General features: G+C 44.9%; 1 protein-coding gene across 1 annotated transcript in view; it reads right to left on the reverse strand.

Annotated features, from left to right (window-relative positions):
• espn (espin) overlaps positions 1-26,735 on the reverse strand; it is a 217,505-nt gene that overhangs the window by 6,454 nt on the left and 184,316 nt on the right. Inside the window, exons 10-11 of the mRNA XM_055659678.1 lie at positions 22,068-22,204; positions 20,515-20,724 (exon numbers count right to left, since the gene is read on the reverse strand). Coding sequence (XP_055515653.1) covers positions 20,515-20,724; positions 22,068-22,204 — 347 coding nt within the window. The remainder of the gene's footprint in view (positions 1-20,514; positions 20,725-22,067; positions 22,205-26,735) is intronic.

Genomic DNA, 26,735 nt, shown 5'->3' on the forward strand with positions numbered 1-26,735 from the left:
CACTATTAAATCTCAGTTCAGTTTAGTTTCATTTAGTTTAGAGGTACAGAGGAAACAGGCCCTTCGGCCCACCAGCGATCCCCACACATTAACACTATCCTACACCCACTAGGGACAATTTACAATTATACCAAGCCAATTAACCGACAAACCTGTACATCTTTGGAGTGTGGGAGGAAACCAGAGATCCTGGAGAAAACCCATGCAGGTCACGGGGAGAACGTACAAAGTCCGTACAGACAGCACCCGTAGTCAGGTTCAAAACCGGGTCTCTGGCGATGTAAGGCAGCAACTCTACCGCTGCGCCACCATGCCACCCAAAATGATGAAACAAATAAGATTATTAAGGAGATTTTAATTATGGCATCTTTTATATAACATAGAAATTTACCATCTTCACCGGTCTAAAGTCATGAAAACATTCAAATTTAATTATTCCAAACTAGGTTTAGAGTTAGACCATAAGACCACAAGAAATAGAAGCAGAATTAAGCCATTCGGCCCATTGATGCTGCTAGGCAATTCAATCATGGCTGATCTATTTTTCCCTCTCAACCCCATTCTCCTGCCCGCTCACAGTAACTTTAGACGCCCTTGGTTTAGGTTTATTGTTGTCACATGTACAGTGAATGGTTTTGTTTTACATGCTGTCAAATCAGATCAGATATAACTATCCATAAATACAGTCGTCAAACTCAAATATAGTAGGTAGAGCAAAGCCGAAGATACAGAGTGCAGAATATAGTTCTCAGCTTTGTATCGCAACCATCCCAGAGACAAAGTCCAATGTGCGGAATGGGGTAGAGGTGAATCAGACCCTAGCTTATGAATTATTAAAAAAACATAACATTGTTTACTTAAAGGACCACGAATAAAAAACTACATAATGTAATCAGAGATTTTATCCATTTATTTGATTACTGTAAAAGCAGCAGATGAAAGACAGAATGTTGTGGTGTTTGTGAGGCTAATCTGCTGGACATAGAATGATAGCACACAGAGACAGGTGAACTATTCCAACATGTTCATGCAATCTGAATATCCTCCTGCTCCACTTACCCCATCTTCCTACAATTGTCACATGTACCACCCCCCCTGCCCATGTCTTTCAAGGACACAAGGAGCATTAACAGGCCATCAGGCCAATTCAAGATGGTCAGAGCAGATCTGATCCTGGCCTCTACATCCACTAACACAATTGCCAATGTATTCCTCATTGCTCTCTCCTGGCCTTATTCCACTTCCATTAAATGCAGCCATTCTCACCCCAGTTTACCCTCCCACACCCCTCACCCCTACTTTCAGTATGAAGAAGGGTTTCCGACCCGAAACGTCACCTATTCTTTTTCTCCAGTGATGCTGCCCGACCCGCTGAGTTACACCAGCATTTTGTGTCCATGAGTGACAGTTGGATATGTGTGAGGAGGATTTTCGATAGACGGATGGTTGGACAAACGCTAGAGAAGAAAAAGACTAAAGATGTGAGATATGCATGGAAAAAATGCATACTGTGAAGCCAGAGAATGGAATATAGGTGAAAGGGGAGGGAGGGGAGACATTGGTGCATGTCAAGAGGGGTTCAGTGAAGGGAGAGGGGTGTCAAAGGGTAGAAGGGTGGAGGGGGTTGCATGTTAGGTACATAGAAAGATAAGCAAGTGCACCTTCACAGATCACAAAGAAGATCTCAAGCCTGTTGTGTCTCATGCTATGCCTCCCCTTTATGCTGTTATTCTTCAGCCTCGAGGGTTACTCCAGCACTCTACTCGATAACTAATATCAAAGACAGAGAGAGAGACAGAGACAGAGAGACAGAGACAGAGCGACAGAGAAACAGAGAGAGAGAAAGAGACAAAGAGAGACAGAGACAGAGAGAGAGAGATAGAGACACAGAGACGGAGACGGACACGGGGACGGGGATGGAGACGGGGATAGAGACGGAGTCGGAGACGGCTAGATAGATAGATAGATAGATAGATAGATAGATAGATAGATAGATAGATAGATAGATAGATAGATAGATAGATAGATAGATAGATAGATAGATAGATAGATCTATCTACATCTTGAGATGCTACATCTTGGCAGAACAAATCAAAATACGACGTACATGGTAAATGGTAGGGGATTGAAGAATGCAGGTGAACAGAGGGGTCTGGGAATAACTGTGCACAGTTCCCTGAAAGTGGAATCTCATGTAGATAGTGTGGTAAAGAAAGCTTTTGGTGTGCTGGCCTTTATAAATCAGAGCATTGAGTATAGAAGTTGGGATGTAATGTTAAAATTGTACAAGACATTGGTGAGGCCAATTCTGGAGTATGGTGAATAATTTTGGTCGCCTAATTATAGGAAGGATGTCAACAAAACAGAGAGAGTACAGAGGAGATTTACTAGAATGTTGTCTGGGTTTCAGCAACTAAGCTACAGAGAAAGATTGAACAAGTTAGGGCTTTATTCTTTGGAGCGCAGAAGGTTAAGGGGGGACTTGATAGAGGTCTTTAAAATGATGAGAGGGATAAACCGAGTTGACGAGGATAAGCTTTTCCCAATGAGAGTACGGAAGGTTCAAACAAGGGGACATGACTTGAGAATTAAGGGACAGAAGTTTAGGGGTAACATGAGGGGGAACTTCTTTACTCAGAGAGTGGTGGCTGTGTGGAATGAGCTTCCAGTGAAGGTGGTGGAGGCAGGTTTGTTTTTATCATTTAAAAATAAATTGGATAGTTATATGGATGGGAAAGGAATGGAGGGTTATTGTCTGAGCGCAGGGAAATGGGACTAGGGGAGAATACGTGTTCGGCACGGACTAGAAGGGTCGAGATGGCCTGTTTCCGTGCTGTAATTGTTATATGGTTATATGGTTATATGGTTATAGATAGATAGATAAGCGAGGAACAGCCCATCAGCCCACAATGCCAATGCCAAAACATGGTGCCAAGAATGACTCGTACCTACTGGCACTCAATCCATATCCCTCCATTCCATGCAAATCCAAAAGTTTCCTAAAATGCCACTACCGTATCTGCCTCCACCACCACCCCAGCAGCGTTTCCAAGGCACTCACCACCCTTTGAAAAACTTGCCGCACACATCTCTTTAAGATTTGCTCCTCTCACCTTAAAGCTATGCCTAGTATTTTATATCTACATCCTGGAAAATACATTCTCACTGTCCAAGCAGTCGTTCCAGATGTGACAGAAGTTCACCTTCTCCAACCTCATCTGCTCTAGATGTCAGCTGATGAACATTGGTGAGACCAAACGTAGGCTTGGCGATCGTTTCGCCGAACACCTCCGCTCGGTCCGCATTAACCAACCTGACCTCCTGGTGGCTCAGCACTTCAACTCCCCCTTCCATTCTGAATCCAACCTCTATCCTGGGCCTTCTCCATTGCCAGAGTGAGCACCACCGGAAATTAGAGGATCAGCACCTCATATTCTGCTTGGGCAGTTTGCACCCTTGCGGCATAAACATTCCGGTAGCCCTTGCTCTTCTCCTCTTCTCCTCCCCTTCTCAGCTCTCACTCAGCCCTCTGGCTCATCCTCTTCCTTTCTCCTTTCTTCTACCCACCCCACCCTACATGAGTCTGAAGAAGGGTTTTGGCCCGAAATGTTGCCTATTTCCTTCGCTCCATAGATGCTGCTGCACCCGCTGAGTTTCTCCAGCTTTTGTCGACCTTCGATTTTCCAGCATCTGCAGTTCCTTCTTAAACACTCTGTCCAACCTCTGCCAGTAGATAATATCCTTTAATCCAGGCATTGTCCTGGTAAACCTCCTCTGCACCCTCTCCAAAGCCTGTGCATCCTTCATGTAACGGGGTGACCAGACTGCACACAATGTTATTGGATTTCTGTTCATGCTTCAGCTTTCCAGCTTTTTTTAATTTCAAGAAATGAATTGCATGGAGAATCAAATGGAATTGTTTACATTCAATAATTAGTTTAATCAGCAGGATAATTTGTGACTTTCATAGGTATAATCATTATAGTTGGCCAGGGACCCTCCACATTTAGGCCAGACTCGGTGGGCTGAAGAACCTGTTTCCAGTCTGTATCACTAAACTAAACGGAAGAGTTGCTGTCGTACAGCGCCAGAGACCCGGGTTTGATCCTGACCACAGGTGCTGTCTGTACGGAGTTTGTTCGTTCTCTCCATGACCACGTGGATTTTCTCTGGGTGCTCCAGTTTCCTCTCAAACTCCAAAGACGTACAGGTTTGTAGGTTAATTGGCTTGGTATGATTGTAAATTGTCCCTAGTGTTTATCGAATGGTGTTAGTGTGCGGTTAAGAAAGAACTGCAGATGCTGGAAAAATCAAAGGTAGACAAAAGTGCTGGAGAAACTCAGATGGTGAGGCAGCATCTATGGAGCGAAAGAATAGGCAACGCGGTGGGCCGAAGGACCTGTTTCCGCGCAGTATTTCTAAACTAACTTAAACTAAACTAAAGTAAACTAAACATCAGTCGCAGTTCACATCACCCAGTAGCAAGCACTGTGTTTTTCAACACTGGTGTCTGAGAGGTCAAAAACAGATAAAAAGGCATTGAACACCTCTGGGCATTTCATTGGACTGAAGGTGCCAGATAAATGCAAGTTGTTATTGTACTGAGCACATTGTTTTCACTTCTGCTGCCAGCGGATTTTTCCACAAAAACATACCTCAGGTGTTACTATTAATTAAACGGAGCAAACACATCAGGCAGGACCAGTGCCAGTCACCGAGGCAGCACCAGTGTTTACCGGCACTGGCAGCCCACAAACCACCACCAAGGCTGATGTTTATAACATGGGTAACTCTGTTTCCATCTACACCATTTTATCGCTCATGTTCAGTTTAGTTTAGTTTACAGATTCAGCATGGAAACCGGCCCTTTGTCCAACCGAGTCCACGCCGACCATCGATCACCCGTTCACACTAGTTCTATGTTATCCCACTGTCCCATCCACTGCTTACACACTAGGGGCAACATACAGAGGGACAATTAACCTGCAAGATGTGGGATGTGGGAGGAAACCAGAGCACCTGAAGGTCATTCATTTGGTCGCAGGGAGAACGTGCAAACTCCACACAGATAGCGCAACAAACAAAGATTGAATAGCAAAGATCTGCAAGAGATAAGTTTTGAATTGTGAGGATTGAACCGTGTCGATGGCACTGTGAGGCAGGAGAAACAAGGAACTGCAGATGCTGGTTTACAAAAAAAAAGGTACAAAGTGCAGGAGTAACTCAGCAGGTCATGCAGCATCTCGGAGAACATGGATACATGGATCACACGTTTCGGGTGATCTACTGTCTGAGTTGCCTGCTGTGCCACTGTGGAAGATTCGGACCAGACGCCTTCACCCCTGAAGGAACATCTAGCTTCCATGATGAATGGGGGATTTATTGATGCCAGGTCTTTAAAGTGTCTTGGAAGCTTATTCTCCAATGAATATTGCAGTGAAGCTGGAAGGATGGTTTCCAGACAGCACTCAGCAAAGTGAAACCATAAACTGGATTCTAGTCGACAACTATGCTGCATCCATTGCACAGAGGAAATCCGATCCACTACTACCACAGTGTGTGTCTGCCTCTCGCCCACCCTGCATACTGCTGCTGGCAAACACAACAAAATGATCCTGGAGTTGATTGGGTTAAGGTACGAGAAGTGTTTGACAGCACTGGGCCTGTACTTGCTGGAGTTTAGAAGGATGAGGAGTAAACTCATTGAAACGTGAATTGTGAAAGGACTGGATAGACTGCAGGTGGAGAGGATCCTAGACTCTCCACTACTGGGAGGGTTTAGGATCAGAGGGCATAGCCTCAGAATAAAAGGATGTACCTTTAGAAAGAAGATAAGGGGGTATCTCTTTAGTCAGAGCGGGTAGAATTCATTGCCACAGACGGCTGTGGAGACCAAGTTCAAGGAGGATTGCAGATTCTGGATTAATATGGCGTCAAAGGTTATGGGTAGAAGGCAGGGGAAACTGGTTGAGAGGGAAAGATAGATCAGCCATGATTGAATGGTGGAGTGGACTCGACGGGCCACAGCCTAATTCTGCTTCTATGACATGAACATTAATTTATTGGTAGCTTACAATCCAAGAGTATCAACATTGAATTCTCCACTTTTAGGTAACTAACCGACAACACCAACCTGCTCACAACTTTTTTTCTCCTCCCCTATCTTTTTGTCTCCTTTTCACCTCCAGCCTTTGTCCACCCATCTGCCAATCAACTTCCCCATCACCTGTATCCACCTATCACTTGCCAGGCTTTGTCCGGCCCCACCTCTCTTCCGACATTCTTCCACCTACAACAACATTAGAAGAAGGGTCCAGACCCGAAACGTCACCTATCCATGTTCTGCCTGACCCTCTGAGTTACTCCAGCACTTTGTGTTTGTTTGTTCAAGATTTCAGCATCTGCAGTTCCTTGTGTCTGAAATAATTTTAGCTATGAATCTATTGCATAAAATATTTTGTATGAGTGCACATCGAACAGAACTAGTCTGATATTGCAAAGTTGAGAAGTTGACAATAGTTGGACAAAGATAGACACAATGTCCTGGAGTAACTCAACGGGTCAGACGGCATTTCTGGAGGAAAGGGATGGGTGATGTTTCAGATTGGGACCCTTCTTCAGAGTGAAAGTAGACAGGAGGGAACTGGAAGTAAGAAAAGACAGTTTACAACCCAGCGGTATAATGTTGATTTCTCTAATTTCAAGTAACTCATGCATTCCCTCCCCCACATTAGTCATCCTACTAGTTCCACTGTTCGCATCCTTGTATCCCTTTGGTATCACCTCTTCCTCAGCCAACAACGGCTCATTGTGGGCTCCACCTGGTCATCTATTGCCAGCCCTACTTTGTTCTGGCCTTTTCTTACCTCCAGTTTCCTCCTCTCTACTTTCAGTCTGATGAAGGGTCACGACCCAAAACGTCACCCATCCTTTTTCTTCATAGACGCTGCCCGACCTACAGAGATACTCTTGCATTTTGTGCCTATCTTCGGAATATCCTTTACTCTGAACCCAATCTTTCAGAACAAGTGAATGCCAACAAATCACTTTGAGAATTACATTTCTGCTTGGTTTCCAGCTTGTCTGTCATACATTTGGTATCTTTCCTGACTTCCTGTGATTCTTTTGCTGCAACTATGGGGAAAGCATTGAAAAATTTGCAAACAATTTATTTTGCACAGAAAAAAATAAATGAATTAAAGTAGGATGAACAAGAATAGTGGTTAATAATCAGTGGTGGCTCGATGGGCTGAAGGGCCTGTTTCCATGTTGTATCGCTATGATTTTCTCAATAACTTCCCAAAAGACAGCCATTCCTCTACACTCCACTCCTTGAATGTATGTATCTTGTAGATATATTATGGGATGACGTGGGGTGATCCAGGAGGATGAGGGGTGATCTTATAGAGGTGTACCAAATCACGAGAGGACTAAATCAGGTAGATGCACAGAGCCTTTTGCCCAGAGTCGGTGAATCGAGGACCAGAGGACATGAGTTCAAGGTGAAGGGGAAAAGATCTGGAGTCTGAGGGGTTAAACTTTTTCACACAAAGGATGGTGGGTGTATGGAACAAGCTGCCAGAGGAGGTAGTTGAGGCTGAATGTGATACCACCATTTAGTTGGGAGTTGCTGCCTTCAATATAAGATGTTGACAGGCCTATCCATGAATTTGCTTGTGCAGGCAGCAACACAAAGGAACCTAAAGATGTACATTTATTCTCACTGACAGGAATTTCCACATTAATGCCTTCTAAAGGTACTCAAACAAACCACTACAATATTTATCTCTTGCAGATCTTGGCTATTCAACCTTTGTTTGTTGCATTCCAACCTCCACACAGAGCTTTAGATTGACGTCAGCAGGGATTTTCACCAGCCAAGTTTAACTCATCGGCTGAAAGTGAAAAGCCTGTAGATACTGTAATAAAAACAGAAAATGGGGAGAGAGAAAGAGAGCTGATGTTAATGTTTCAGGTCGGTGAAATGAAGGTTTTATCATGAAACATTAACATCTTGTTCAAGAGATGCTGCTTGATTTGTCAAATTCTTTCGCATTTTCTATGTTATATTTTAACCGGTTCATTGCCAATTTTTTTTTTTCACTTTTGCACATGACCCGTGTAGACTCGGGGGTGGCACTGAACAGGTTCATGAATGAATGAAAGAATACTTTGTCACGTGTGACCAGTCACAGTGAAATTCTTTGCTTGCATGTCCATGGTATCCAATAGTCACCACATAAAGTTACTTAGTACCCCACCCCGGGTCCTCCTTTGTTCCTCAATGTGGGCAAGTGTGTTGAACTTTGGGAGGTCAAATGTAAGTGGAAAGTATACTGTTAATTGTAGGGCCCTTTAATTGCACTGATGTACAGAGGACTTGGGGTCCAAGTCCAAAGCTCCCTGAAGGTAGCACCAAAAGTGGATAGAGTGGTAATGAAGGCAAACAGCCTGCTAGTAACTTTGATTAGGCTGCATTTGAAGTAGAGTACGCAGTTCTGGTCACCTCATTGCAGGAAGAATGTGGAGGCTTTGTAAAAGGTTTAGAGGGTGTTCAGGGCCTGTCCCACTTGGGCGCCATTTGCGCGTCACGCAGGTGGCACGCGAAGATTTGTGAATCCCAAAATCCTGGGGCGCCGCATGCAACCGTGTGTCACTGCCAACGCCACCACGTCTCACCACGTGCCATGCGCGTATAATGTACGCCATGCGCGCATCACGTGCACATCACGCGTGGCGCGTAAATGATGTCGCACAAATGACGCGCAAATAATGCCCAAGTGGGACAGGCCCTTTAATTACAAGGAAAACTAGACAAACTTGGATTGTCCTGAGAGAAATGTATCAAATTATGAGTGGCATAGATAGAGTAGATAGTGAGAATCGTTCCCCCCAGATGGAATGGTCAAATACTAGAGGCCATAGCTTTATGGCCAGGTGGGGACAATTTAAAGCATAAATAAGGAGCAGGTTTATTTTACACAGAGCGAGTTGGGTGCCTGGAACGTGCTGGAAATAACACAGTGGGATTTGAGTGGCTCTTAGATATCATCATCATCATTGAAAACATCAACGGGCATGATGCCGCAGAGTGCTATGTATCGCAGTGATCGCAACTTCTACTGAAGTGTGGATGACTGTTGGCTCTCTAGGAGCTCATCCGCCCTCTGACAGGTCTTATCTTTGGTCCTGCTGGGGGTTCACAGCCCCCTCCACACCTGGCAAACCAGGTGGGGGAGATGGTTTAGTCGCCGACAATCCGACCATGGCGCAGGTAGCACGGGATTACATGGTACCCATGGTGGGGGATCTCCCCCTGACCCGACATGACATTAGATAGGTGCATGGATATGCAGGGAATGGAGGGATAAGGTAAAGACAGAAAGAATTAGTTCAATTTGGCATCATGTTCCGTAGACATTGTAGGTTGAAGAGCCAATTGTGCTGTACGGGTCTGTGTTCTTTTGTGCGTTTCTGTGGCTGGTATCGTACCATGTAGTCAATATTGAAGTAGGTTTGTTATCACCAGTTTCACAGCAGAAGTCACAATTACTAATCGCAAGTAATTCCATTTAATTTGTAAAACGCTACCCTTTAAATGACGATGTGTTTGCTGCCCCAGTTCGTTAGATTAAACAACATGACTGTTCCTTAGGCTAACCCTTTAATTGCTTTTAATCAGCCTGATTACTGGAATAAACTCACTACTTTGTTAATTCCTGAGTTGTGCCAAGATAACAGGACTTGGTAAATGTGCCAAGGAATGCAGTGGAAGCAGGTGAAATCTTTTTCCACAATTTCTCACATTGCAAATCACAAAAGCAGGCACCCTTGTATCGACTATATACACATCAAATGTTGCCTTACATTTCTCATGCCCAAATGTTCTTCATTGTGATCAACACAATAGTTATATCACATCCTGAGGAGCTCATGCTGTTTGACTGATTCCAGGTAAGTTTCTTAAGTGATCCTTTTACAAGGAAAAATCTACGGCCAGGTACATTTCCATGTAACAGAGTAACAGCTCTCCTGAGACAGTCAAACGCCAAAAACTCATAATCGTTGCGGATCGAAAGTAAACGCATCGGAACATTTATGAGGTTCGTTTAGTAAAAGACATAATGATGGAAATAAAAGACATGCAATGTTGAAAAGTGCAGAGGATTGGAAGATGTATGTACAGCGGCATAGGTTTAAACGCTATCATCCATGTATATTTATAAAGAGGACAAAAGAGTGTGAAGAACAACTGGCAACTAATTTAAAATGGACATTGATTGATTCCACAGATAAATAAAAAGTAAAAAATAGCTTGGACCTTTAGAAGATGAGACTTGGAAAGTAATAATGGAAACTAGAGAAATAGCGGAGATTCTAAGTGGTTGTTTTGGATTAGCGGTCAGAGTAGAAGATACAAAAATTATTCCAATAATGGTAGATAATTAAGGGGACAATCAATGGAGCAACCTAGTCGACCTAACGGGGCTGAAGCCAACATGTCCCCTGGACCTGATGACCAACATGCTCGTGTCTTAACGCAAGTGTTGTTTGTCATGTACATCAATGATCTGGATGATGGTGTGGTAAATTGGATTAGTAAGTATGCAGATGATACTAAGATAGGAGTGGTTGTCGATAATGAAGTAGATTTTCAAAGTCTAAAGAGAGATTTATGCCAGTTGGAAGAGTGGACTGAAAGATGGCAGATGGAGTTTAATGCTGGTAAGTGTGAGGTGCTACATCTTGGCAGGACAAATCAAAATAGGACGTACATGGTAAATGGTAGGGAATTGAAGAATGCAGGTGAACAGAGGGATCTGGGAATAACTGTGCACAGTTCCCTGAAAGTGGAATCTCATGTAGATAGGGTGGTAAAGAAAGCTTTTGGTGTGCTTGCCTTTATAAATCAGAGCATTGAGTATAGAAGTTGGGATGTAATGTTAAAATTGTACAAGGTATTGGTGAGGCCAATTCTGGAGGATGGTGTACAATTTTGGTCACCTAATTATAGGAAGGATGTCAACAAAACAGAGAGAGTACAGAGGAGATTTACTAGAATGTTGCCTGGGTTTCAGCAACTAAGTTACAGAGAAAGGTTGAACAAGTTAGGGCTTTATTCTTTGGAGCGCAGAAGATTAAGGGGGAACTTGATAGAGGTCTTTAGAATGATGAGAGAGATAGACAGAGATGACGTGGATAAGCTTTTACCACTGAGAGTAGGGAAGATTCAAACAAGGGGACATGACTTGAGAATTAAGGGACAGAAGTTTAGGGGTAACATGAGGGGGAACGTCTTTACTCAGAGAGTGGTGGCTGTGTGGAATGAGCTTCCAGTGAAGGTGGTGGAGGCAGGTTCGTTTTTATCATTTAAAAATAAATTGGATAGTTATATGGACGGGAAAGGAATGGAGGGTTATGGTCTGAGCGCAGGTTTATGGCACTAGGGGAGAATACGTTGTTCGGCACGGACTAGAAGGGTCGAGATGGCTTGTTTCCGTGCTGTAATTGTTATATGGTTATATGTTATATGGTTATGGTTATAAGTAGTTGCAGGCCCATTGGATACATTAACTGTAATCTGCCACAATTCCTTTCAAGAGTTACAATAGGATTGGAAAATTGACATTGCAATGTCACTGTTGAAGAACTGAGCGAGACAGGAAAGAGAAAAATATAAAGTAGTTGGCTTAAATCCATCCTTTGGAAAATGCAGGCATCTTGTATTAAGGAAATAATTGTTGGATGTTAAGAACATCATTCGATAGTCAAGTAGAGTCAAAATTAAAGGGAAATCACGTTGGATGCATTTGCTGGAGTGCCTTGACAATTCAACAGGTTGAGTAAAGGGGAGATACAGACCCAATAGACTGCAGATGCTGGAATCTTGAGCAAAAAAAACTGGATGAACTCAGCGTGTCAGGCAGCATCTGCAGTTTGAAGACTGGTCCCGACCTAAAACGTCTTCTGTGCATTTCCATCATAGATGCTACCTGGCCCGCTAAGTTCCTCCAGCTGTTTGTTTTATGAATGAAGGGGAATTAGCTGATAAGGTGTATTTGGATTTCTGTGAGGCATTGGAAAGGTGCTACATATAAGGTGACTTTATAAGATAAGAGCGCATAGGGTTGTGGGTATATAATTGACGTGGATAGGAAAACGGCTAATCAACAGTCAGTCTAGTGAAATTATCATTGTTAGATTGGTAATCAATAACTAGTGGGCTAGGAACAGTCACAAATATTTACAATCTACATTAATTAGGGAAGGCACGGTGGCGCTGCGATAGAGTGGCTGCCTTACAGTGACAGAGCCCAGGGTTCAATCCTGACTACGGGTGCCGTCTGTACGGAGTTTGCACATTCTCCCCATGACCTGCGTGGGTTTTCTCCGGGATCCCTGGTTTCCTCTCACATTCCAAAGACGTGCAGGTTTGTAGTCTAATTGGCTTGGTAACAATAGAAATTGCCCCTAGTGTGTGTAGGATAGTGTATGTTTGCGGGGATCGCTGATCGGTGCGGTGGGCCGAAGGGCCTGTTTCCGTGCTGTAATTCTAAAGTAAAGTCTAAAGTATAATGACTTGCAAGTAGCTGATGGAACAAAGTCAGATCAGTCTGGATATCATAAGATGGATACAAAGAGCCCAGAAATGGTGACAGATGGATTATGTAAGTTGTCAAGAGGTCGGCAGATGATAGTATAATGCTGCAAAATGTGAGCTTATTCACTTTGCAGGGAAATTATAAGAATGGGAATTATTATTTAAACAGGGTGAGGTTATAAAATGTTAGAATATTAAGGGGTAATGGGATCTAATTCAATTAATACAAAGGGTTGGCGTGCGGGTGCACATTGTAACGAGGGAGGCTAATGGAATGTTGGCTTTAGGACCGAGAGGTGTAAAAGTAGGGAAATTCAGATGCAAATATACAGGGTATGGATGAGACCACATTTGGAGTACTGCGAATCGTTTAGGTCTCTACATTTAAATCAGGATATACTTGCATTAGAGGCAGTGCAGAGAAACACTACCCTGGAATGAAGGAACAGGTCCACCACCGATTTTCCGGCACCCTCCGTCCCAAAGCCTTTCTGGATTATCCTTTTTGCCAGACCAACACACACAGAGCCTTGTGGGGGGGGGGGGGGGGGGGGGGGGAGCAAGATACCAGACTGCAAACTGCGGCAGTCAGCTATGGGAACGGACCTGTCTGATCAACCGACCAAGGTGGTTCCAGAAAGGGGAGATTTTGTCCAGATTCCAGTGGGGGGGGGGGGGGGGGGGGGGGGGGGGTTATCACCAGTTTTCGGAAAATCAGTGATGGGCTTGTACAAGGAGAGTGTGGGCAGGGTGGGCCTATAATCTCTGGAAGAACGAGAGATGATGTGAGTGAAGTATATCCCTCTACAGATGCTGCCTGACCTGCTGCGCTCTTCCTGCACTTTATTCGTGGCTCAAGATTCCAGCGTTTGCATTTTCTTACGTCCTCAGGATTGAAAGGCGGACTGAAGGAGAGAAGCTGAGAAGATGTTTCTCCCAGCGGGGATATTTGGTATTGGGAGCATAGGATCAGGTAAGAAGTTGACAGTTTAAGGTAAAGATGAGGGAGAATTTCTCTCTCCTGAGGCGTTGAAATTCCCCAGAATTGGGACGGAGGTGCAGCCATTGAATATACAAGATGGTGACTGGCAGGTATTTGAACTACAAAGTTTCATGGACTATGGAGAGAGAACACAAGGAGCGGCACAAGGGCGCAGCAGTAGAGTTGCTCTCTTACAGCCCCAGAGATCCGGGTTCAATCTTGGCTACAAGTGCTGTCTGCACGGACAGAGGCCCAGGACCGTTGGAGACAGTGGAGGAGGGTCAGGGCGGTGAGTATATAAATCGGGCGCGGGGCTTGTTTTCACAGAGGCCCAGGACCGTTGGAGACAGTGGAGGAGGGTCAGGGCGGTGACTATATAAATCGGGCGCGGGGCTTGTTTTCACAGAGGCCCAGGACCGTTGGAGACAGTGGAGGAGGGTCAGGGCTTACCGAAATCCGTAACGTTCCACACTCCATTGGGAGGGTTCTGGTGAAAGCCGCTGATTGGTGGAAGCAGACTAGAGGAAGCAGCTGATTGGGTGCAACCTCAGGTTAGCATTTGTGCTTTCTGGTTAAAGGTACAGTGCTTTAGTAAAGGTACAGTGGGTTAAAGGTGCAGTGCTTTAGTAAAGGTACAGTGAGCCAAGGGTACAGTGGGCTAAAGGTACAGTGCTTTTTGTTTATGTAATAAAGGCGCAGTTTAAAGGTCACGAGGGAGCAGCTGTTATGTGTCAGATACCTGCTGATTTCTCCCAACAGTTTCTATTGTATTATACTGGTATCAGATCCAGGGTAAGGCGGGAGAATGACAGCCAGCGCAGTGTACTGTTCTGGATGTCAGATGTGGAAGGTCATGGTGTCGGATGGCCCTCCAGACATCCACATCTGCACCAGGTGCAGCGAGATGGGGCTCCTAAGGGACCGTATTAGGATCCTGGAGCAGCAGCTCGATGACCTCGCTTTGATCAGGGAGAGTGAGGAGGTCATAGAGGGGAGTTATAGAGAGGTGGTCACTCCAAAACCACGGGAGAGAGACATGTGGGTCACGTTAAGGAAGGGCAAGGGGCAGAGGCAGGAACGAGTGAGTACTCCAATGTCGGTACACCTCGCAAATAAGTACTCCTGTTTGAGTACGGATGGGGGTGACAGCCTACCCGGGAGTAGTGACAGCGGACGGGCCTCCAGCACAGAGACCGGCCCTGTTGCTCCAAAAGGTAGGGAAAAAAAGAGGGCAATAGTAATTGGGGACTCTATGGTTAGGGGGTCGGATAGGCGATTCTGTGGACGCAGTCGGGAGACCAGGATGGTGGTCTGCCTCCCTGGTGCCAAGGTCTCGGACGTGTCTCAACGCATCCAAGATATCCTTAAATCAGAGGGAGAGGAGCCTGAGGTCGTGGTACATATAGCTACCAATGACATAGGAAAAAAAAGGGAAGAGGTCCTGAAGGGAGGATTTAGGGAGTTGGGAGGAGAGTTAAGAAAAAGGACCAAAAAGGTAACAATCTCAGGATTACTGCCTGTGCCACGCGACAGTGAGAGTAGGAATGGAGCGAGGTGGACGATACATGCGTGGCTGAAAGACTGGTGCAGAGGGCAGGGATTCAAGTTCCTGGATCATTGGGTTTTCTTTTGGGGAAGGTGGGACCTGTACAGAAAGGATGGGTTGCACTTGAACCCGAGGGGGACCAATATCCTAGCGGGGAAATTTGCAAAGGCAGCTGGGGAGACTTTAAACTAGAATGGTTGGGGCGAGGAACTCAAATAGCGAAAGGTAGTAGACAGAATGGGAGGCAGGAAGCAGAAATGGGAGGCACTCGGACACAAGAGGAGAAAGAAAAAAAAGGAAATAAACAGAGAATAAGAGACGGGGGTTTTCTTAAATGTGCATATTTTAATGCTAGGAGCATTGTAAGAAAGGTGGATGAGCTTAGAGTCTGGATAGACACCTGGAAGTATGATGTTGTGGCGATCAGTGAAACGTGGTTGCAGGAGGGCTGTGATTGGAAACTAAATATTCCAGGATTTCGTTGCTTCTGGTGTGATAGAATTGGAGGGGCAAGAGGTGGAGGTGTTGCATTGCTAGTCAGGGAAGATATTACAGCAGTGCTTTGGCAGGATAGATTGGAGGGCTCATCTAGGGAGGCTATTTGGGTGGAATTGAGAAGTGGGAAAGGTGTAGCAACACTTATAGGGGTGTATTATAGACCGCCAAACGGGGAACGAGAATTGGAAGAGCAAATATGTAAGGAGATAGCAGAGATTAGTAGTAAGCACAAGGTAGTCATTGTGGGAGATTTCAACTTTCCACACATAGACTGGGAAACACATTCTGTAAATGGGCTGGATGGGTTGGAGTTTGTAAAATGTGTGCAGGATAGTTTTTTGCAGCAATACATAGAGGTACCTACTAGAGATGGGGCAGTGCTGGACTTCCAGTTAGGAAATGAGACGGGACAGGTGGCGGAGGTATGCGTTGGGGAGCACTTCGGGTCCAGTGATCACAATACCATTAGTTTCAATATAATTATGGAGAGGGTCAGAACTGGACCTAGGGTTGAGATTTTTGATTGGAGAAAGGCTAACATTGATGCGCTGCGAGATGATTTAAAAGGGAGTGAACTGGGACATTTTGTTTTATGGGAAAGATGTAGAAGAGAAATGGAGGACATTTAAAGGGGAAATTTTAAGAGTACAGAATCTTTATGTTCCTGTTCGGTTGAAAGGAAACAGTAAAAATTGGAAAGAGCCCTGGTTTTCAAGGGAAATTGGACATCTTGTTCGGAAAAAGAGGGAGATCTACAATAATTATAGGCAGCATGAAGTAAATGTGGTGCTTGAGGAGTATAAGGAATGTGAAAAGAATCTTAAGAAAGAAATTAGAAAAGCTAAAAGAATATATGAGGTTGCTTTGGCAAGTAAGGTGAAAGTCAATCCAAAGGGTTTCTACAGCTATATTAATAGCAAAAGGATAAGGAGGGATAAAATTGGTCCATTGGAGAGACAGAGTGGACAGCTATCTGCAGAGCCAAAAGAGATGGGGGAGATATTGAACAATTTTTTTTCTTCGGTATTCACCAAGGAGAAGGATATTGAATTATGTGAGGTAAGGGAAACTAGTAGAGTAGCTATGGATACTATGAGGTTCAAAGTAAAAGAAGTACTGACACTTTTGAAAAATATAAAAGTGGATAAGTCTCCAGGTCCTGACAGGATATTCCCTAGGACATTGAGGGAAGTTAGTGTAGAAATAGCCGGGGCTATGACAGAAATATTTCAAATGTCATTAGAAACGGGAATAGTCCCCGGGGATTGGCGTACTGCGCATGTTGTTCCATTGTTTAAAAAGTGTTCTAAGAGTAAACCTAGCAATTATAGACCTGTTAGTTTGACTTCAGTGGTGGGCAAATTAATGGAAAAGATACTTAGAGATAATATATATAAGCATCTAGATAAACAGGGTCTGATTAGGAACAGTCAACATGGATTTGTGCCTGGAAGGTCATGTTTGACTAATCTTCTTGAATTTTTTGAAGAGGTTACTAGGGAAATTGACGAGGGTAAAGCAGTGGATGTTGTCTATATGGACTTTAGTAAGGCCTTTGACAAGGTTCCTCATGGAAGGTTGGTTAAGAAGGTTCAACTGTTGGGTATAAATGCAGGAATAGCAAGATGGATTCAACAGTGGCTGAATGGGAGAAGCCAGAGGGTAATGGTGGATGGCTGTTTATCGGGTTGGAGGCAGGTGACTAGTTGGGTGCCTCAGGGATCTGTGTTGGGTCCTTTGTTGTTTGTCATGTACATCAATGATCTGGATGAAGGTGTGGTAAATTGGATTAGTAAGTATGCAGATGATACCAAGATAGGGGGTGTTGTGGATAATGAAGAGGATTTCCAAAGTCTACAGAGTGATTTAGGCCATTTGGAAAAATGGGCTGAAAGATGGCAGATGGAGTTTAATGCTGATAAATGTGAGGTGCTACACCTTGGCAGGACAAATCAAAATAGGACGTACATGGTAAATGGTAGGGAATTGAAGAATACAGTTGAACAGAGGGATCTGGGTATAACCGTGCATAGTTCCTTGAAGTTGGAATCTCATATAGATAGGGTGGTAAAGAAAGCTTTTGGTATGCTAGCCTTTATAAATCAGAGCATTGAGTATAGAAGCTGGGATGTAATGTTAAAATTGTACAAGGCATTGGTGAGACCAAATCTGGAGTATGGTGTACAATTTTGGTCGCCCAATTATAGGAAGGATGTCAACAAAATAGAGAGAGTACAGAGGAGATTTACTAGAATGTTGCCTGGGTTTCAACAACTAAGTTACAGAGATAGGTTGAATAAGTTAGGTCTTTATTCTCTGGAGCGCAGAAGGTTAAGGGGGGACCTGATAGAGGTCTTTAAAATGATGAGAGGGATAGACAGAGTTGATGTGGACAAGCTTTTCCCTTTGAGAATAGGGAAGATTCAAACAAGAGGACATGACTTCAGAATTAAGGGACAGAAGTTTAGGGGTAATATGGGGGGGAACTTCTTTACGCAGAGAGTGGTGGCGGTGTGGAATGAGCTCCCAGTGGAAGTGGTGGAGGCAGGTTCATTGGTATAATTTAAAAATAAATTGGATAGGCATATTATCTAAATGGTGGCCGATTGGGAAAGGGGGAGATGCAGCGAGACCTGGGTGTCATGGTACACCAGTCATTGAAGGTAGGCATGCAGGTGCAGCAAGCAGTAAAGAAAGCGAATGGTATGTTAGCTTTCATTGCAAAAGGATTTGAGTATAGGAGCAGAGAGGTTCTACTGCAGTTGTACAGGGTCTTGGTGAGACCACTCCTGGAGTATTGCGTACAGTTTTGGTCTCCAAATCTGAGGAAGGACATTATTGCCATAGAGGGAGTGCAGAGACGGTTCACCAGACTGATTCCTGGGATGTCAGGACTGTCTTATGAAGAAAGACTGGATAGACTTGGTTTATACTCTCTAGAATTTAGAAGATTGAGAGGGGATCTTATAGAAACTTACAAAATTCTTAAGGGGTTGGACAGGCTAGATGCAGGAAGATTGTTCCCGATGTTAGGGAAGTCCAGGACAAGGGGTCACAGCTTAAGGATAAAGGGGAAATCCTTTAAAACCGAGATGAGAAGAACTTTTTTCACACAGAGAGTGGTGAATCTCTGGAACTCTCTGCCACAGAGGGTAGTTGAGGCTAGTTCATTGGCTATATTTAAGAGGGAGTTAGATGTGGCCCTTGTGGCTAAGGGGATCAGGGGGTATGGAGAGAAGGCAGGTACGGGATACTGAGTTGGATGATCAGCCATGATCATATTGAATGGCGGTGCAGGCTCGAAGGGCCGAATGGCCTACTCCTGCACCTAATTTCTATGTTTCTATGTTACTATATGGATGAGAAGGGAATGGAGGGTTATGGTATGAGTGCAGGCAGGTGGGACTAAGGGGAAAAAAAAAATTTGTTCGGCATGAACTTGTAGGGCCGAGATGGCCTGTTTCCGTGCTGTAATTGTTATATGGTTATATGGTTATATGGTTCTCCCTGCAACCACGTTGTTTTTCACCAGGTGCTTTGATTTTCTCCCACACTCCAAAGACGTGCAGGTTTGTAGGTTAATTGGCTTCACTAAAATTGTAAACTCCCTAGTGTGTAGGATAGTGCTAGTGTATGGCAGTGATCGCTGGTCGGCTGGAGGACCTGTTTCTGCGCTATATCTATAAAGTATAAAGTAAAGTTTAAGGAACAAGACTGTGAAGTTGAGGCTAAGATTGAATCCATCGTAAGCTCACTGAGTGGTGGAGCAGGTCTGGGGTCTCATTGCCCCTCTCCTGCTTCTCTCTTCTCATGAAAAGTTGAATGTTTCAGCCATCTCATCTCTGAAATATTACGTACCACACAGCAACCCAATTTGGACTCACAACCAGCTATGCCAAGCAAGCTTCAACAAATCAGTTCTCTATTGAGAACCCTCTGGTCCATCCATTTATGGTGAGTCTGGATGATCGATTGCAAATAATTTGAAATGTTTATTCATTGCCCTAACTGGTTTCAACAGAAACTAAGCAGGGACACTGAGAAAAGAACAGGGTGAGACTGAAGGCATTTGGCCCTTCAAGCCTTTTGCACCAGGTTGTGGGCTTGTATGACAAGCAGAGTCTGTAGTGGTGACTTGGAGAAGTTAATGTCCAGCAGAGAGGCAATTGCCCATGCTCAGTCTATGCTAGATCACAAACAGACAGTCACCACTATGCTGGACCTGTGAAAGTGCTGATCTAATTAGTCGCTTAGTGCTGTTTGTCATTTTCATATGCATACAGCTTTTTTCCATGGATCACCTTTCAATCTGCTTTCCCTGCCTTTTATGGGCATCCGGGTTAGGACGAACCTATCCTCAGAGCGTTCACAGATTAATTCCAGAGTTTGTGTTCTGAAGCAGCGTCACTATTCCTCGTTAGTTTGGAGTAGTTGTAGTGAAAAGGGAACAAGTCTTCACAACCCAGTGAACAGGAAAGGCTGACACAACCAGGATGGGTCTATTTCCATTCCCAACTGCTCCACATGTGTATAGTCTCCACATTTACCTGGAATTGATGGGATTTGCTCTGAAAGCTAGCATAGACTTGACAGGCCAAATGGCTTCCTGTTCATGTTGCAAGGAAATACGAATACAATTCTGCAACACTGACAAGGGAAACATTTGCTATTTGTGTGAGTTTACTTGGCATAATGGTGACAACACTCCACTGCAGACAGGCCTGCCTCCTTCGCTGTGCATTCTGCAGCCTCCAGTTTCTTATACAGTATATTTTGGTGCCAACAGTTTAATGCAACTTGGCTTCTTCAGATCTTGGAAGCTGATCAGAAGCACAGCAGGCAGGGCAGATATTTACAGTAAAGGGGGCGTTATTGTTTAAAACTCACTTTTTGTTTCAGTTCTTCCTCCTCCTGGATCTTCAGCTGGAGTTTCCTGACCATCACCTGCCTCTTCCACTCGGGTATGGGAGCCCCCTGCTCATCATGAGTCGGTACCAGGGCTTCGGCATCGTTCACAGTCGCCTGCGCTGATCCATTCCCATTTACACAGTCGTCAGTCGGGCTGCCTCCCTTCTGCTTACTGTTCGAGCCATCAGTCTGCCGTGTGGGAAACAGAACAGTGAATTTGTTTAGGTTGGGGTTTAACATTGTCGTGTACCGAGGTACAGTGAAAAGCTTTGTTTTACATGCTATAGGGTCAGATAATACCATACATAAATACAGTCAAGTGAAACTCAAGAATAATAGATACAATGCAGCAAAGGGGACATGACTTCAGAATTAAGGGACAGAAGTTTAGGGGTAATATGAGGGGGAACTTCTTTACTCAGAGAGTGGTAGCGGTGTGGAATGAGCTTCCAGTGGAAGTGGTGGAGGCAGGTTCATTGGTATCATTTAAAAATAAATTGGATAGGCATATGGATGAGAAGGGAATGGAGGGTTATGGTATGAGTGCAGGCAGGTGGACTAAGGGGAAACAAATTTGTTCGGCACGGAATTGTAGGGCCGAGATGGCCTGTTTCCGTGCTGTAATTGTTATATGGTTATAAGGGGAAGATAGACTGCAGAATATAGTTAGAAACATAGAAACATAGAAAATAGGTGCAGGAGCCAGCACCGCCATTCACTGTGATCATGGCTGATCATCCCCTATCAATAACCCGTGCCTGCCTTCTCCCCATATCCCTTGACTCCTCTAGCCCCTAGAGCTCTATCTAACTCTCTCTTAAATCCATCCAGTGATTTGGCCTCCACGGCCCTCTGTGGCAGGGAATTCCATAAATTCACAACTCTCTGGGTGAAAAAGTTTTTTCTCACCTCAGTCTTAAATGACCTCCCCTTTATTCTAAGTTCTCAACATTGTGGCGCACCAGTTCCAAGAGACAAAGTCCAATGTTCACAATGGGGTGCAGGTAAATGAGATAGTACCCTAGCTTATGGAAGAAGCCTGATTACAGAGGGGAAGAAGCTGTTCCTGAGTCTGGTGGTGCGTGCTTTTAAGTTCCTGTATCTTCTGCCTGACGGGAGCAGGGAGAAGAAGGAATGACCGGGGTGGCACAAGTGTTTGATTATGTTGCCTGTTTTGCCAAGGCAGTGTGAAGTGTAGATGATGGGATGTATTGTGTGATGGACTGGGCCAAATCTACAATACTCTGCATTTTCTATAGGAAGGAACTGCAGATGCTGTTGTAACTCAGTGGGTGAGACAACATCTCTGGAGAAAAGGAATAGGAGACGTTTCGGGTCGAGACCCTTCTTCAGTCGGAAGTCGGGTTTCGACCTGAAACGTCACCCATTCCTTTTCTCCAGAGATGTTGTCTGACCCACTGAGTTACTCCAGCTTCGTGTGTCTACCTCTGCAATTTCTAGCGGTCCTGGGTGTTGACCTTTCATTAGATATCAGGTCAGCGACGGCCATTTTATGACTGAGGGATACTCACAGCATTGCCGGAGTTTGTAAAGACCGTGGTCGTCCCCTTGTTCTGAGCAGTCGGCTTCAGATTCTTTCCAGCTTTGAGTTCAGCCATTAAGTCAGAATTATCTCCAGTCGGGGACATCATATTGAAGGACTTTGCACCTGTGGGGGTCAGATAAGAAGTGTTGGATGAACAGGAGAGATCTTGTGAGCTGGTCGTATTTCAAAATATTACCTTATTTAATAGACATGTACATACACAGAACCTTCATCTATTTACATTTTAAACCTAGCCAATCCATTTAGAAACATAGAAAATAGGTGCAGGAGGAGGCCATTCGGCCCTTCGAGCCAGCACCACCATTCATTGTGATCATGGCTGATCGGCCCCAATCAATAACCCTTGTCTGCCTTCTCCCCAGAATTTACATTACGTTAAGCGAGGGGACAATGGTGCTGATAGTAGAGCTGCTGCCTCAAAGTGCCAGAGGCTGGGGTTCAAATTCAACCACGTGTGCTGTCTGTGTGGAGTTTGCAGGTTCTCCCTGTGACCACGTGGGTTTCCTCCGGGTGCTCCGGTTTCCTCCTACATCTCAAAGATGTGCGGGTTTGTGGGTTAATTGGTCTCTGTATATTGCCCCTGATTGTGCGTGCTGTCTGTACGGTGTTTGTACGTTCTACGACTGCGTGAGATTTCACCAGGGAGTTTTGGTTTCCTCCCACACGCCAAAGACATACATGTTAGAAGGATAATTGCCTTTGGTAAAATTGTAAATTGTCCCTAGTGTGAGTAGGATAATGCCTCTATATGGGGTGATCTCTGGTTGGCATGGACTCGATGGGCCGAAGGGCCTTTTTGGTGTTGTATCTCTAAAGTTTAACGTTTAAATTCATAAAATCATGTGATGTCTCCAGCTCACATTGGCGAGTGAGAACATCACTGCAAAGGTCCCTTTGTTCAGTGGTTTTTGACCCACTGCCTCCTCAGTCCCAACTGTGGACGGGCAACAGACTATTTTTTTGTGCGAAAGGTAGACCGACTCATACATTTTCATAAAATGGTGAGATTTCATATTGAATTGTCAGGAATGCAAACAGTGAGGTTTTAAACAAACCACGGTTCGCCTGAGGGAATGCAAATCACTAAACTGCAATAATAGAACAGCTGAGCACCTCACTGTGCGCACCTCCAATTTACTCCTGGGACGTGGGTGTTGTGAGGAAGAACACTAGGTGTTGCATGCTCCTAGGGTCAGGACTACACACTGTGGGACTCACTGAAGCTGAGTGCAGTCACCTCTGGATAGAAAGAATTGGTGACGTTTCGCGTTGAGACCTTTCTTCAGAAGAAGAAGAGTCTGAAGAAGGGTTTCGACCCAAAACGTCACCCATTCACGTTCACAAGTTATAGGAGTAGAATTAGGCCATTCGGCCCATCAAGTCTACTCCGCCATTCAATCATGGCTGATCTCTGCCTCTTAATCCCATTTTCCTGCCTTTTTCCCATAAACTTTAACACCCGTTCTAATCAAGAATTTGTAATTTGTAATCAAGAATATTCCTTCTCTCCAGAGATGCTTACTGTCTCATTGAGTTACTCCAGCATCTTGTGTCTATCTTTGGTGTAAACCAGAATCTGTAGCTCTTTCCCACACATGCAGTCATCTCTGCCGAGAAAGACCATGGTTTAGGGACCTGCCACCACTGGGCACAGGGCACTGGGCTGGCGTGTGTTATGACCTCTCAACCCTACTGTTGTTGGGATGTTTAGGATCGACAATCTGAAGACATGGTTTGGAGGAGAGAAAGTTGGAGAGATTGTGGGTGGGAGTTGCAAAGGTCTAGGCAGCGGCAGCCATGGCTGGTAAGACAACTTGTGCCAATATCTCGAGATGTAGCCGGGGCGATGACCACAGACCACGACAGGCCAGGATCAAGACCGGTAGGAGAGGTGGGGGAACTGGGGTCTGGCCTATCGTGCACTTGAGGTCGGCTGCAGGAGCTGCCCCCGGGGCACAAAGGAGGACGGGCGAGGAGAGAGGCGTCGGTTCACAGGTCAACCCGCACGTGAAGGGAAGCGAAGGGAAGGCGACGGCTGGAGGCTGGGGTTTGCCTGCAATGGACACCACTCATAATACCTGGGATGTGAACTGGAATTTGAAAATGACACCAAAACATGTTACCTCTTGCACACAGGCTCAGCAGTCTATTTCCGTGCAATTTGCTAATCAGGGATGTGCTTAGGTATGGCTATTCTCTACTGGGCTGTTAGTGAGAAAAAAATCTCATAATGCGTTTGCATGTTGCACATGCGACAATAAAAGCTCCGTCTAGTTTAGTTTAGAGATACAGCGTGGAACAGGCCCTTCGGCCCACTGGGTCCACACCGACCAGCGATCCCCACACATTAATACTACACACACATTTACATTTCTACCAAGCCAATTAATCTACAATGGTCAGGATCGAACCTCGGTCTCTGACGATGTGAGGCAGCAACTCTACCGCTGTGCCCTTCATGCCTACGCCGATCCTGTGAAAAGTTACCTCCCAGAGACATCATGCCCTACCTGGACCTGTCTGATGACCAATGTCTTCGCAACCACAGGTCTGCACTGAGATGTGGTGAGAGGTCCTCAGTGAGGTTCTCTTGCCTAGACTCCCCTCACAATCCAGATCAAGATCCCTTTGACTCTCAACAGTATTCCTAGCATCTTTCCCCAGGAGAGCTCCTCAAGGTCACCCATAATGGATACATCTCACTGCTGTGTCGAAGAGGACACACAGAATTTACTTGCACAGAAATTAGTTTGATTCCACGACGACAGAAGCAAGTACCAGAGAAATCCCAGTGCCAGGGTTGTCCTCATTGAAATCAAACTCACCTCTGCACAAGTGCAGTGTCTGGCAGACCTCCTGAATGCAGGAGTGAGCAGCAGGCAGCAACTGACCACCCAGGGACTCCCCTAAGTAATCCTGTTCCGTTCTTCACCAGTTTCCACAGATGCTTCCAGACCTTACAGGCTTTATCTTGCATTAAACATTATTCACATTAACCCCTTGATCATGTATCTGTACACTGTAAATGGCCCGAGTGTATTGGCTTTCCGCTGACTGGCTAGCACACAACAAACGTTTTTCACTGTACCTCAGTACACGTGACAATAAACAAAACTCGAACAGATCAAGGAGCCCAATCCAGTGATGGTCACATTCCACATGTTGACGCTCAACCCATGAAAGTACATGGTGGACATATTCTCTCAAACCTCTTTTGCACATGTTTCAATGGACCAGTCCTTGATCCACCTTCTGGCATAGCTTGGTACAATTGTTCCCAATGGCCCATTCTCATCTTGACATTTCTAATGACGGTATGAGTGGGGATTCTTACACAATGGAAGGACAAGGTCAGCGCCATCTCCTGCCAGCATCTACCTCCACTACCCAAGTGCGTTTCCAGGGTTCCTTGGCACAGAAGATATCTGTCCTGGCAGTTCACCGATGAGAAGCCATGGCTCTCTCACTAGGTTTGGAGTCACAGAGTCATATAGCGATATTGTTGTCGCCGATCAACTGTACTCTGACAACTTGCATTCATGTTCCAGACACACTTTATTTACTCATGCACAATGAGAGCAGCACAATCCCAGTTAGTGAACTACTCTGAAATTCCAATCAGAACGGTCAACTTTTTAGACAGATTTTGACCCTTGAAATTATGCGCACTTTCTAATTACTTATTCATTCATCATCTTTGAAAACATTAGCGATGCAGTGGTGCTGGTTTCCAACGGGAACGGTGATGGACGCACCACACATCTCTGTCCTCCAGTTCCTGCGGACTTCAGCCGCTGGAAGTACAGGATTTTGGTGTGAGTGCTTTATCAACATGCCTATGTATGCAGTGATCACAACTTCTACTGAAGTCCGGATGGCCCTTAGCTTGCTAGAAGCTCGGCCACCCTTTGACAGGTCTTGTTTATGGTCCTGCTGGGGGTCCACAGCCCCCTCCTCAGCAGATGGGGGAGACGGTTTAGTTGCTGACTATCCGACCATGGAGCAGGTAGCACGGGATTACATGGTACACGTGACGGGGGGGAACTCCCACCCACCTCCCCACCCTCCCCGGCCTGACCTGAATTTTTTATCATCAATAACAATACACTCTCAAAAAATTAATATACAAATGGAAAAGACTAATACAAGTAAACCTACATGCTATTTAATCCTTTATTTAATTGTCAATATCAAGAACCTTGTAGTGTGTATCAAGGAACAACCATCCCAAAACATTGGGCGATGTCAATGAATGCTTAAAGGTCATTGTGCTGTACAGCTATCCTAACCTTTGTCATATTGCAGCTTCCACAATATAGCATGTAAAGAGACCCTTAAGCCCATCATCCATCCCACCAAGATGTCCATCCAACAGTCCCATTTGCCTGTGTTGAACCAAAACTCTCTGAATCTTTCCTAACCATGTACCTGTTTTCTAAACTGTACTTGCACCCTCCCATACCACTTCCTATGGAAACTCAGTCCACATACCTGCTGCTCTTCATGCTGCTCCTCTTACTCCTTACTCCTCTTACTATCTCCTTAATCCTCCAGGGAAAAAAGCCTCACATACCCAGCTCCCCCTTATAACACAAATACCTCCAGACCCAGTAACATCCTTGTGAATCCTTTC

The sequence above is a fragment of the Leucoraja erinacea genome, chromosome 30 (genome assembly GCF_028641065.1).
Source record: "Leucoraja erinacea ecotype New England chromosome 30, Leri_hhj_1, whole genome shotgun sequence".
Lineage (NCBI taxonomy): Eukaryota > Metazoa > Chordata > Chondrichthyes > Rajiformes > Rajidae > Leucoraja > Leucoraja erinaceus.